This window comes from Typopeltis vanoorti, chromosome 24 (genome assembly GCF_054136105.1).
Source record: "Typopeltis vanoorti isolate ZY-2024b chromosome 24, IOZ_Tvanoo_1.0, whole genome shotgun sequence".
Lineage (NCBI taxonomy): Eukaryota > Metazoa > Arthropoda > Arachnida > Uropygi > Thelyphonidae > Typopeltis > Typopeltis vanoorti.
Window position 1 is genome coordinate 18,937,420 of NC_143572.1, and position 14,739 is coordinate 18,952,158.

At 37.7% G+C, this 14,739-nt stretch overlaps 1 protein-coding gene across 1 annotated transcript in view; it reads left to right on the forward strand.

Annotated features, from left to right (window-relative positions):
• Window positions 1–2,458: 2,458 nt before the first annotated feature.
• Window positions 2,459–14,739, forward strand: part of Dsor1 (mitogen-activated protein kinase kinase 1) — a 155,113-nt gene continuing 142,832 nt past the window's right edge. The window contains exon 1 of the mRNA XM_090413991.1: window positions 2,459–2,615. Coding sequence (XP_090270117.1) covers window positions 2,518–2,615 — 98 coding nt within the window. The 5' untranslated portion in view covers window positions 2,459–2,517. The remainder of the gene's footprint in view (window positions 2,616–14,739) is intronic.

Here is a 14,739-nt window from a genome sequence, read left to right on the forward strand (position 1 = left end):
ATATACAAACAAAATCATGGACTGGGTATGTTTTTGCTCTTTAATTAATTTCATTAATGTTCGTTTCATTTTTGCTTTCTTTAAAACATCATCGTTTTTCATTTTCTCTGTCCATGGTATTTTCAACATTCTTCTGATGGTCCACATTCCGAAAGCTTCTAATTTTTTCTCTGCTTCTTTATTTAGAGTCCAAGTTTCACTGTTGTAGAGAAGGCTGCCCACTAGTCTTCAAAAAATTAGGACTAAAGTAGTTCTGCCCTTCCCTTTGGAAAATAAAAGACATTGGAAGATTTATTTTTCACTAGTAATTATTAACCATATCTTCACACCATTCCGACCTAGAAACCTAATGGATTGAGAATTTGGGATACATTACTTAAGCCTGTGTTCAGTTATCTTATATGGCTTGAAATTTATGAAAGCACAATAAAAAAAAATAATAGTTGCTGATATATAAGATATTTGAGAAGAAAAGTAGAATATGTTGTTTTCTTATTAGTGCCTCCATAGTGCATTTGGAAGAACTCCAGTTCATGCTCCCTCTGAATGTAAAAGACCTGAGTTGCATTCTTGAGTGACGTGAGAAATTCAATTAGGACTATTCTAACATAAGATAGAATAACTAGTTTCATATGCTTTTTCTCAGAGAACCTCAAGTTTTCCTCCTAAAAAAAGCAGGCAGAAAATGGCGTTGATGGAGATGATTCGTAGTAGAGGTTCGGTGTAGTAGTTGAGATAGTTGTAGGTGTTCTCCCGCGATGAGTCTTCGGACTCCTTGGAGGTGTCACGAATAATAATAATAATAATAATAATAATAATAATAATAATAATAATAAAACACGCAGTTAAGACTAAAATGCATGTTTAGCAACTTCTCTAAATTTGTCATAGGAAACTACGGATATACTATGTATTAATAATAATGATACTCTTCTTGGTCGAAAAACAATATAGAAATAACTGAAGCATGTCAAAAATAGTCCACAGAACATATAGATAATTATAGAAAGAATGTATTGAAAACGAATGAAGGATGAATTCCAAGACACATATTGTAATCAAGGCTGGTTTTATCATTAGGCGAACCTAGGCAATCCAAGGGTCGCTAAGACTTCGGGGCGACAGATTTTGCTACATAGTTCGGGGAAAATTACAACCTTCGAAAAAAATTAGTAAAACTTTGATTATTAATAAAAAACTAAAATAAGTCAAGCCATCCTGGTGCTCACTGATGATCCTGCATTATTTTCGCCTTTTTCTATTCCTTTATTTATTATTTTTATAAATATCCACATGTGTATGTGCAAATGTGCATGTGTGAGTATGACAAAATATATATAGAGAGACAATGTATAGGGGCGCCTAAATTTTCTTTGCCTAGGGGTATCAGATACTCTCGGACCGCCCATGATTGTAACATTTATCATAAGGATAAACGCATACTGGAAGAACTAATAAGGATGGCAAAACCCATAATAACTATTGTGATTTTTTGGCACAGTCTTTTAAAAACTATTTTTTAAAGTTCTTCCACTATTTCTATATTGCTTTTTCGACCAAGAATGGTACAATGTATGTATATATGAAAAGTAAAATAATTAACAATAACTTATTTTTTCCGGATCCATCCTCCATCATTAAATATATATTCCAATTTAACGCCCAGTTTACTCCTCAAATCGGATCTTTTAATTGGGGCGGGAGGGAGTAGCAATTCCTATTCCCATTCAAAAATGCGTTTGAGCAGCATTCTATGCAGTCGTGTGTGTGTGTGGGGGGGGGGCGACTAAAGTACCCAATAAAAAGAATTAATCCCTACTCCACTCACGTATTTCCGACTTCCGTGTGGCGGTGTGATTCATATAAAAAATTTTGTGACAGATGTGAATTAGATATCACTGACTCTCACAGCACCTATCACCCCCCCTCCCACATACACACACTTCCCTATTTATGTCTCCATGGTTTATTCTGATACATATGATATGATCTAATAAGAGATGGCAAGAAACCGTAACTTATACAAAAAATGTTAAATATCACTTTGTTAAAAAAAAGTTTTATGAATAAATAATTTTATCTTCCATAAAAAACCGTGCATGTTAATAAACGTGTCAAAACAATATATTTGTTATAATATTGAAATAAGGATGAAAAGCCAATGACATTTAAGGGGCACTCCTAAATAGAAGCAGGCAAAATAGCCGTAAATATAATAGGATGAATTTATAATATTCCCTATTTCTATTAAATTACTTAATAGAAATATAGTGAAAACATTAAAAAAAAAAGTGAACAATAATCGTTGCGCTTAAATAATGTTTTGTTGACTACTATTGCATCCTATGCCTTTAGACAAAATTGTTTTTAATTTCAGTAAATTAACTTTCTTCTAGCTGCCCTCTAGCGAAGGTAGATTTGTTGTAAAATTGTGTATGCCAAACTAAGGTAGCCTTCTCTGTATGTGTGTATGATTTGGTTATCAATGTTCGTTGACAGCATTTCCAGGTTATAGATATGAGTAAAAATCCAGGTAAAAATAAGTTAAATTTGAAACTTCCTCCTGGATCAATTGAGCCAATCGACCCGAACGCAGGATCAGATCCTAACAATGAGTAAGTACACGGTTTGTGTGCTCATTATAAATGCCGGTTTTTATTTATTCCTCACCCAGCCATTCCCTGTACACTCCAGCTTCCTGCAGGGTCCGTAAAATTCTTGTTAAACAACTTTTATATTAAAATACATGAATTATTCTGCAAAACAATTATGAAAAATGAACCCGCTAAATATAGCTACTGTGCTGGTGTGTGCAATACGCTATTTGACTGATCGCATTGCAAAAAGAACAAATTAAATGGACAGAACTCATAATATAAGTACACAAACGTGAATGTCACAAGCAGTGTAACATTACGACAATTGTAATGGTGGTTTACAATAAGCTACCAAGGAGTTTCTGGCATGATAAAAAAAATAATAATAAAAAACTCTTCATTAATAGTTTATTTACTTTAGAAGTGGTTTTCAACAGAAATTTCTCCATTATTTCATTTATAGGTATATTTTTCTTTTCTTTCTTTTTTTTTTTCTAATAGATTTCTAATTTTTTCTAATAGATTTCTAATGGATATTGAATTTGCAGTATGAGAAATTGAATCAAACAGTTAATCACTGATTAGTTAATTATTGGAATAAAATATAGAAGTTTTATTTGAAACTAGCATAGTTGTGACATTATGCCTACCCAGCTTTTGATTCTATCTCTCTCTCTCTCTCTGGACATGCTAGCATCCATCAGTGCCTCATCAGAGAATGCCTAGGGTGACTCTTCATTGTTGAGAATGCACGATTTTGCACTAACACCAACATATAACTAGATCTAATATAGTACACTATTAGGTGCAGTGAAAAATTTGTCGGATTATTTAAGTAAGATGAGCCTCCTTTCGAGTATGATATGATTATGATCAGACTAGACCATAAAAATCCATTTATCTCATGGTGCCAGATTGAGAACTTACCTATCCATTGTCCCAATGAAGTACTATGGGCAAAAAACTTTTTCCTTTTTGGAGGAGGAGACGAGAGAGAGCAACTGGTACTGACTTATGGAAACTTAAAACTGTGCACTTTAATTCATTAGAAAAAACACTTTGTAGTTGTTGTTTTTTTATTTTATTTTTTTAACCATCCTTGTTACTTTATTATAAAAGTAATTTTAGACTACTGATACAAGACCACCCCTTAACAAATCCATGCTGACCCTCACAGATAACATTACCCTCATCTGCTAAGACTATACGGTCTTGGGACTAACCTCACTAATTTCTTCGAAATCTTAACTACAAAAGAAATAGAAACTGGTCTATAGTTTGACACTACCATTCCATCACCACTTATGCAATTCATTATCTTGCTCTCTTTCCACTCCTTTTCCATACCTGGACTTGCATTGAAAGCCAGGTCAATGAAGTTTTCATTTCCTTAGCATTTTCTTAAAACACACGGTGAAATAAAATCCAGTTTCATTGCTTTATTGACATCTAGAGTACTTATTTGTAACATTCTTCTCTTGCACTTCCAAACCAAGAACCCCCTCCCCCTCCCATTGCTCTAGTAATAAAACCTTTTCCAGGAGATGAAATACTCCAATAAAGTGATCATTAAACGACTTCAGTATTCTTCTACATCAGTCACTCTACTCCCATTTTCTTCTAACATGATCATTCTTTCATAGTCGTTTTTTTTTTTAATATATATCTCACACATGAGATGTACAAGAACCTATAGCACATCAGTGCTATGCATGTGGTGCAGATAAGAGTAAAGAAAGAAGAAACCTATTGATATTCTTCTTAAAGAGCTGTAGGTTGAAATTGTTGGGAAACTGGGGAAGGCTGTTCCAGAGGTAGAGAGAGTAAATGAGGAAGAGAAAAAGCAGGTTTGATAAGTTTGCAGTTATACTGTAAAATGATTGGGCAGCTGCTTCTCTTTTTATGGGCCTAACAGCAAGTGGAGGAATGATATTTTTCAATTCACAGCAGCAACCATGGAAGTACCTGTAGAAGGGACACAACTGAAAAAACATTAGATCTGTGAGATAGAGGTTGAAGTGAGCCTGTGTGGTAAGGTCATCTATTAGCTGATTTGCTCTCCTCTGGACAGCATCAAGATTTTTTAAGGAAGTTTTATGTGAACTATCCCAAATGTCTGAACAGTATTTTAAGGATGGGAAGATTTTGGATTTATTATTATTATTACAGGCTACTCCAAGAGTCCTTAGACTCATCAAGGGAGGCCCTAAACATCATGTCCATCACAACTATTCGACATTCACACAGTATCTATCATACTTTGCCTTGAACTCATTCACTATCATGGAACCCACAACAGACTCTGGCAGCTTATTCCACTCATTCACCACTCTAAAAGTAAAAAACCCAGGTCTAACACCCTTACTAACCACACTCCTGCCTAGCTTCCATGGATGTCCCTAGTCCTCCAACCACCAGTCCTGTTGTCAAAAATCCTCTGAATTAATCCTATAGAAACCCTTCAGCAATTTGAACGTCTCGATCATATCTCCCCTTTTCTGCTTATCAACCAATTTCTGCAATCCACAAATCTTCAACCTGTTTTCATAAGGTTCATTCCATAGACCAGCTATCATCTTGGTCACGCACCTCTGGATCCTCTCAACCTCTTCTCCATCAAGAAGAAACCTAGGTGACCAGATCTGGGCACAGTAATCAAGATGGGGTCTTATCAAGGCTCGATACAGAGGAACAATAACTTGCTTATCTCTGCTCATCAAAGTATTCTTCAGCATTCAAGTGATTTGATGAGCTGATTTAGCCACTTTTGCGATGTGCCCGCTAAACTTCAACTCCCTATCCACCAACATTCCCAAGTCCCTGGCCTCATCAATCTCCTGGAGTACAGTTCCACCAAAGTGATATACTGCTGTTAATCTTTTCACCCCAAAATCCATAACCTTACATTTCGCCACATTAAATTGACATTCATTCTCCTTAACACTTTGGATAGACCTCCAATCTATCCAACTCATCCTTCAAAATTTTGACATCTTCTGTATTCACTATTGCCCTACCCAACTTAGCATCATCAGCGAACTTATGACCTTTCCTCTCAGATCCTTCCCTATATCGTTAATGAAAAAATTATACAGCAGTGGTTCAACAACAGAATCCTGCGGCACACAACTAGCCACAGGCCATCTTTTGGACTCTGCTCCTGAGTAAACTATTGTCTGGTATCTCTCCATCAACTACCCTCCTATCCATCTCACCAACCCTATAATCCATTCCCACATGTTGCAGTTTACGGATTAGATTTCCATGTGGTATCCTGTCAAAGGCTACCACAGATCCAGCAGTATCACTGTAAACCTGTTACCCTTATCCAGTTCAGCAGTCACTGTGTTATAAAACCTGAACAACTTACTGAGGCATGATCTATCCGTCACAAAACCATGCTGACCCCCATACAGTATCTCATTTTCATCAATCCATTCCTGTATTTTTCCCTTGACTACTTTCTCCAAGACCTTGACGACGACTCCTGATATACCGATCAGTTGATAATTTGCAACAGTAGTCTTAGATCCTTCTTTATGCAGTGGAACTATTTTCCCCTCTTTCCACCCCTTCGGGACTAAACCAGATCCGAGACTCTGATTAAACAATAAGGTCAAGGGCACTGACAATTCTTTAGGCACTTCACTTCACATAATACTCCAATCCCACAGATGTAATCACATTAAGGTTCTGTAATAGACTATTCACCTCCACTTCATTCACCACAATTCTCATATAAACTAGTGGTTCCTTCATTCCTTCAACGTCACCACCTGGACAATATACTATTGCAAAGTGCTCACTCAGTAATTCCACTATATCGACTGATTCAGTGACCTCCCTACCATCAGCGTTCCTTAAAATAATTCTGCCGTGTACAGTTTTTCTTTTACTAGCAGCATATTCAAAGAACTGTTTGGGATTCTCTTTAGCTTGCATGGCTAATTTCCTTTCATAATCCGTTTTTGCTTTTCTCACCACACTCATTACCTTTCTGGTCTGTGCTTTATACCGTTCATGTGCCTGCAGGTCACTTTTCTCCTTAAATTCTTTCCACAGTTGTTTCTTTTTTTGCGACTCAAGTTTAATGGTGTTATTCATCCATTTAACCCCTACTTGATTTACTATTCGGACTGTAGGTATGCAGTCAGCCATAACCTCTTGCAAATGCTCCTTGACCACTTCCCATGCCTTATCAGCATGCAGCTCTTGCAGTTTTACATGCCAGTGCACTGAACCAAGCAATCTCCTAAGCTTGTCATACTTGCTAGCACGGTAATTCCACATGTACCCTGTCTTAATCGAAAATTTCACACATTTAGCCACCTCCCAGGTCAAGACCCTATGATTACTCTCACCAGTAGGTGGCAACATGGTCATTTTCATTACAGTCAAATTCTCAGATGCTATTACTAGGTCAAGCACTCTCGAACCCCTAGTATTTTTCCATTACATGCCATCTCCGATAGTTATCCCACAGTAACTGAATAAAATCCAGTTCCTTCCTCACGTGTCCTTTCCTCCTTCTAATCAGTGTTACCATCGTTGAAATCCTCCATAATAATTACCCTCCTTCTCGAACCCCTAGTATTTTTCCATTACATGCCGTCTCCGATAGTTATCCCATGGTAACTGAATAAAATCCAGTTCCTTCCTCACATGTGTCCTTTCCTCCTTCCAATCAGTGTTACCATAGTTGAAATCCCCATAATAATTACCCTCCTTTCACTCATTTCATCAATTTGCCTATGCATACTTTCTCCACCATCTATTCCATCACCTGGTCTATAGCAGCACCCAACTGTACATTTTGTTCCGTTAGTCTCAATCTCACACCAAATAGCCTCAAATGAGCTCTTTTCACTATCCTGCAATACAACTTCTATTCTCCTTGGTTGCAGTTCATCAGCTATCATCAATAACCCCCCCCCCCCCCCCCATTTTATTCTCTCTGTCCCTCCTGAACACACTATACCTTACCCATTCTATCCCACTAACTATATCATCTTCTGTCAGCCATGTTTCACTAATGCCAATAACCTGTGGCCAGGAAGAGCCAACCAAGGCCAAAAATTCTTCCTTCTTGTTCCTAATACTCCTGGCATTAGTATACATGAAATGCAGAGGTCCATTTGTCCCACCCCATCTTGATGCGTTATATTAACTATCCCATTCTGATTTATTGTCCATACTGGCTCGGGCACATTATAAACATTCTTACACTCAACTGCCTCACTGATGTCTGCATATCTACTTCCTCCCCTCCTTAATAGTTCTAGTTTCCCTGATTTTGCACATCCACTCTCACTTCAATCAGTAACATTTTCCAGTCTTCGCACACCAGATCCTTTCAAATGTAAGCCATCCATCTTGAATAAATCCTTTTGCCCATCAAACTCACTCCACACATCCACAAACTCCACACCACACCATCTGCATAAGCTGTGCATAAAGTCATTTGCGATTATGGCCCTCCTAAACTCTTCTCTGTCATACTGCAGCAACAGACTCACTATCCTAACTCTGTCACTCTTTTCTTTCGCTACTTCTAATAATTCCTTCACGTCCTCTCTCATATCAAATTTATCTCCTTTCAAATCATTCGTTCCTGCTACGACTATCATTTCTTTCACCCTCTGCTTCTGCGCTCTGATACTCTCACTTACATCCTTAATTTTTGTACCCGGTAAGTACGATTTAGTCAAACTCTCATCTATCACACCTCTTACTAACGAGTCACCGTACAACACTTTTTCCTTCATTTCTGAAACACTCCCAATCATATGCTTATTATCCCTTTCGTACACTTGCTTATTTCCGTTTGCCAAGGCACTCGGGAAAGAGTTCCAGTCGCTCCAACTGCCGCTTTGCCCTATGTATTACTCCGTGTTACCGTGCGATCTCACTCATTACAGCTAATTTCTCATTTTTTTCATCATTCAAACCATTTTCTCTCTCTGTATAATTACTTCCACTCTCTCTTTCATCACCGCTCTCATTGCTGTCTTGTACAACATCACAATTTACTATCAAACCACTATTTTCTCTCACTTGTGTGTAAAATAGCTTCTAGGAAGGTAAAGAATGCCTAGTGTTTTAGAAGCTGAGGAAGCTATTGATGTGATGTGTTTGTGTTAAGAGAGGTTGGAGGTAAATGTCAGTCCAAGGAGAGAGAGTTCATCCTATCTGATGATGTGTGTATTACTGAGGATAAGGGAAGGTGAGCTGAGATCCTTTTTGCGAGAGAAAACACAGGACACTGCATTTTGGTGGCATTAAAGGTGACTAGGTTATTCTTGCTCTACTGAAAGATGGCATGGAGATCACTGTTTAAGGCACTAGTTGTAGATGATCTTGATCTAAGGGATGTCTGGAAACTACACAATTTTTCAAAGGAGTAGGATGAATGAAGAATGCTCTTGTCGGCAAAGCTATAGATAGGATTTGTGGCGATTGAGAGTAGGTCATTTATGTATGAGAGAAAAATGGTAAGTGAGAGAACGGAGCCCTGAGGTACCCCTGCAGGTGGCAGAGCCTGAAGAGAGGGTCATGAACAATCAGAGAAAGCTGGCTATCCAGTTACAGTGGGTAGCAGGTAGAACCAAAGGAAGGCAGTTTACAAAGTAGACCTTGATGCTAAACATGATCAAAAGCTTTGGAAATGTCAAGGTCGACAGCACGCATTTCTCTGAACCTTTCCTTGGCATGTGTCCAGTGGTGAGTGATGTAGGCTAAGATATCAGCTGTGGATCTGGATCGACAGAATCCATACTGCTGGTTGCTGATTAACTGGTGAGCTTCTAGGTATCGAAGAAGTTGACCATTGATAACTTTCCCTGTGGAGAGGATTGAGGTAATGGCAGTTGGTCGTTACTTGGATGGTAGGCTTTTGTTCTCTCTTTTTTGGAATGAGTTGGATATATGTTTCCATTACTATTTTCACATTTGTTCAGCAGAGAGTAGTATACAGGGGATTTGAAATAGGAAGATTGAAGAGACAACTAGAAAGAAATAAGTGCTATTAAGGGGTGAGAAAACCCAGGAAGACTTTTAAATGGGATATGATGTCGCTCATTATACAAAGAATGTGCAAAGAAAGAAATTAGATGGAGCAGGGTGATAGCAGAGTGTATGAATGGTGTTCGGAAGAAGCTGCTAAATATATATATACACGTGGCCAAAATTGTGGAAATCTTTTGGAAAAAGTGACTTTCTGAGGTTTGATGGCTCATAACACCACTTTTTTTTTTTTGAGTAATACCATAAAATTATATATCAATGGAAAGATAATTTAATCAAGAATGTAATGCAATAACTTTTATGAAGGATTTTTTATTAGAATAGCAGTTATAAAGAAGAAAACTGTAACACATAGAAAAATTGAGATATACAAAAATTCTCACAATGTGAGTTAATGGGATATGATATCGCTTAGGGTAACCTTTAGTGTTAATTACGGCCTTACAACGCCTTCCCATGGTGAACCAAGGTTTTTAGTTCTGCAGTTGTTATAATGTGAATCCAAGATTGAATTATTGCTTCTATTAATTGGGTTTTATTGGTGGATTGCTTCTGACTAACAAGTTTCTTTAGTCGGCTCCTTAGATTTTCGATTGGGTTAAGGTCTGGGCTATTCCCAGGCCATTCCAGCAGTGGAATATGATTATCTTGAAACCACTTTTTGCACACAGCATCAACATGACATGGAGCCAAATCCTGTTGAAATATAAATGCTTCATTATCTTGGAAAAGATCATGTGCAGAAGGCTTCAGTTTGGGCTCATGTATTTCATTTATGTATTTTTGGGCATTTATATTCCCATTAATCATGCAAATTCTGTCCACACCTGTTGATGTCATACATAACACTAAGTGGGTGTTTCACGGTAGGTGTAATGCAATCAGGATGCAAATCTTCTCCGATTCTTCTCCTGATGTATTTTATGCCATCACTACCAAACAGGGAGATTTTAGTCTCATCACTCCAAATAACATTCCCCCATTGTTCCACTGTCCAGTTAACATGGCTTTTAGCCCAGTTTAATCTTTTCAACCTTTGTGTGAGAGATAAAAATGGCTTTTTTCATGGAATTCTAGCATTTAGACCAAATTCTTGCAGTCTGCACCAAACAGTCCTTGCACTCAACTTCACATTGAATTGCGCCATTTCATCTTGTATACACCGAGATGATTTTCTTCTGTCACGTAGGCACAGTCTCTCAATTCTTCTATCATCCCTTGCTGTTGTGCACCTTTTCTTGCCTTTACCAGTCTGGTTTTGTAGTGACTGAGTCTCCTTATACCTCTTCAAAAATTTAGAAATGCCACCTTTAGTTACTTTTCCACCAATTTTTCTTCTAATTTCTTCATAACTGTAGCTTTGTTCACTTAATAGTACTATTTTACATTGCTTTCTGGGTGACCAGTCAACTCTTTGCACCATTTCTTTAATTTTATTACGTTTTAGAAGCTTACTAAATGAAAGAACACAAAAAAAACTCAACCAACTTGATAGCAATCACATAACACACTGACAAATGTCCTCCTCTCAGCTCCAATACATGGCGTCAATAGCTGAATCCTACTGTGACCTGATTGGCTCTCTAAACATTCATGCCCATTGGCTACATTCAAATGAAGAAAGCTACTTCATATCAACCTAAGCAAGTTGTGCTTCTTTTTTCTGGTTATTTGGCTATAACTTTTCATAGAATACAGATAATTGAACAAACTTTGTTGCATTACATTCTTGATTAAATTATCTTTTCATTGATATATAATTTTATGGTATTACACCAAAAAAAAAAGTGGTGTTATGAGCCATCAAACCTCAAAAATACACTTTTTCCAAAAGGTTTCCACAATTTTGGCTACTAGTGTGTGTGTGTGTGTGTGTGTGTGTGTGTGTGTATATTCGTATATTTACAGAGTTTAACACAAACAATGCCTGACAAGAAATTGACAAGATAATTCTGCTAGCTAAAGAGTTGAAGGTTGACAAAGAAGATGCAGAGCAATTGGCAAGCTATGTAAGAAGAGTTCTCAATGAAGTGCTTATAGAGCTAGAAGCATAGAAGAACAAAAGAGGAGCTGAACCTCCAAAAATAATAGTTTACTCTAAAAAATTGGCAGAGCCATTTGTATCTTTTAACAAGGAAGTTCTGAGTTTTGAGGAAATAGACTCCAACATGGAGAGGTTTAGCAAAGTAAATAGAATTATTCAAGCTGCAGTTACTTGCTACAAAGAAATTTGTATACAAAAGAAAAGGCAACTGTGTAGTCTAAGCTGGACATCCTTAGAATGCTTTGTTCCAATTGCTGAATTTGAAGAATTTGTTGATCTCCCCTCTTTCCTGTAATGAATTGTCAATTAATAAAGCAGTGGTTTTGAAGAATTAACCTTCTTCATGTGTCACTGGCTAATTATTTTATTAATAAGTGAACAGATGAATTGAATTGACTGGAGGACTTGAAGGAAAGCCTTCATCTAACAGTGGACAGAAAATAGCTGCACAGAAGCACTGTACAGTATACTGTAATCAGGGCTGGTTTTATCATTAGGCGAACCTAGGCAATTGCCTAAGGGCGCTAAGACTTTGGAGACACCCCGAAGTCTTATAGAGATAATAAGAAGGCATATAGAGACAATGTAAAGGGTGCCTAAATTTTCTTTGCCTAGGGGCATCAGATACTCTCGCACCGACCCTGACTGTAATGTTGTTATCATGAGTACATTGTATTATTTCACTATAAACAAAGAGCAAATATAGCAAAAGAGACAACGCATTTCAGCAGTTAGGTATATTCATTGTTAACATATCCTTGCAGTTCACATAGTGATTTCTGAGTTATAATCTTTTTTGTCTCATGACAGGATTGTCATGTATTGAGGAATAATGAACATGAAGGTGACAAAATGTTTTGCAAGACTTAGAACAATTACTTTGAAAGATTATGAAATGAAATGAGCAATGATCACAGAACAGCAGTAGAAAGTATATTCAAGAGGAATGCAGCCAGAATTACACTATCTGATCAAAAATATCCAGACATTCTCTATATATATATATCACAACCAGACTTGTAAAGGTATATAAGGAAGTGCACGGTCTTGCACTCTTCATAGACAAACATTAACAGTAAAATGGACTATACTGTAGAGCTCTGTGACTTGCCACCACCATGGAATGCCACATTTCACCAACTGTTTGGGAAATTTCTGCCCTGTAGCAGCTGTTCCCAGAAACACTTACAACTAACAACAGCTCAATTGCAACCTGGTAGGCCACATAAAATCACAGAGCAGAGCTTGCTGAGTGCCAAAGCACATGACATGGAAAAATTGCCTGTCCTCAGTTTAGACACCCTCTCCTGAGTTCCGAAATTCCTCTGCAAGCAATGCCAGCACCACAACTGTTTGTCATCGAGAGCTGAAGAACATGGGTTTCCATGACTGCATAGCTGCACACAAGCCTAACATCAGCAAAGGTATGGGTGGAGTAGTATAAAGCTCACAACCATTGGACTCTGGAGCAGTGGAAAGGCATTCTCCAGACTGATGAATATCACACTTCACCATTTGGCATTCTAACAGATGAGTGTAAGTTTAGCAAATGCTAACTGTGAAGTTTGATGGAGGAGTCATCATTTGGGGCTGGATCCCCCCTAGTTCCAGTGATGGAGAATCTTAATGTTGCAGCCTATAATGACTGTAGACAATTCAGTGCTTCCATCTTTATAGCAACAGTTTGATGATGATGGCCCTTTTCTGTATCAGCATAACAATGCCCCATCCACAGCGTGAGGTCTGTGCAGGTGGATAGCTTGATGAGATGGGTGCTGAAGAACTTTACTGGCCTGCACAGAGCCCTAATCTCAACTGCATTAAACACTTGTGGAATGAATTGGATTGCCGATTGTGAGCCAGATTGAACTGTCCTACATCAGTGACCAACCTAACTTTGCTTTCCTGGAAGAATGGAAGGGATTTACTGCAGCAATATACCAAATTTAGTGGGAAACCCTCCCAGAAGTTCGAAGGCTGTTATAGTAACGAAGAGTGGACCAACTCCATATTACATATTAATGCTTTTCATATTAGAGTGAGAGTTGGGATGAGCAGGCATCTGGATATTTTTGATCACATAGTTTACTTGAAGTAGAAAAAGCAATCAGAAATGAGGAAAGCAGCTGGAGTAGATGATATTTGATCAGAAATGTTCATATAAAAGAAATGAAGGTATAAAAGTTTTATGGCGACTACACTGCATAATTCAGAATTTTGAATTCCAGATGATTGGAGTAAAGCTATCATAATATGCATCTAGAAAAAAGAAAATAAAGCTGAATGTGACGATTATAGAAGAATTTCCGTACTGAGTGTTTCAAGTAAGCCTTATATAAGCATACTCGAGAAAAGGGCTAAGAAAAATTGTGGAAGAGAAACTTGGAGGAGAACAAGTGGCATTCAGGCCAAATAGATTGTCAGATCAGATTTTTATTTTAAGACAGATAGTTGAGAAATCATGAACATAACAGAGATCTGTATTTAAGTTCTGCAGATCTGGAACATACATATCATAACATGTCAAGAGAAAAGCTGTTGAAAACTGCACAATTAAATGAAATACGAGGGTGGTTCCATAAGTTTCCAGCCTGACTAACTTTTAGAGATGATAGAAAGAAAACTACAGTATCACTTTTCAACATAACAACATAATCTTCAACACACTTTTCACATCTTTGAATTAACATTTCTATGCCCTTAAAAAAATAGTCTGTCTGCAAAATGGCCTAAAACTGCATCTTTCACCCCTCTGTCATCTGCAAATTTTCTTCCTTGTAGGTCTTTCTTCAGTTTCAAGAAGAGGTAGTAGTCACTGGGTGCTAGATCTGGGCTGTAGGGTGGGTATCCAATCTCCTGGAAGCCACAGTCCTGCACTGCATCCTTCACAACAATAGCCGTATGGACTGGAGCATTGCCGTGAAGCAGGCGAACACCATGACGCTGCATTCCTCGTCTCTTCTCCTTTATGGTGTTGTGCAGTTTGTGTAGGAGTAAAGCATAATATTCTGCATTCACAGTGGTATTCCTTTCCTTGAAGTCAATCAAGAGAATTCCCTGTCAATCCCAAAAGGT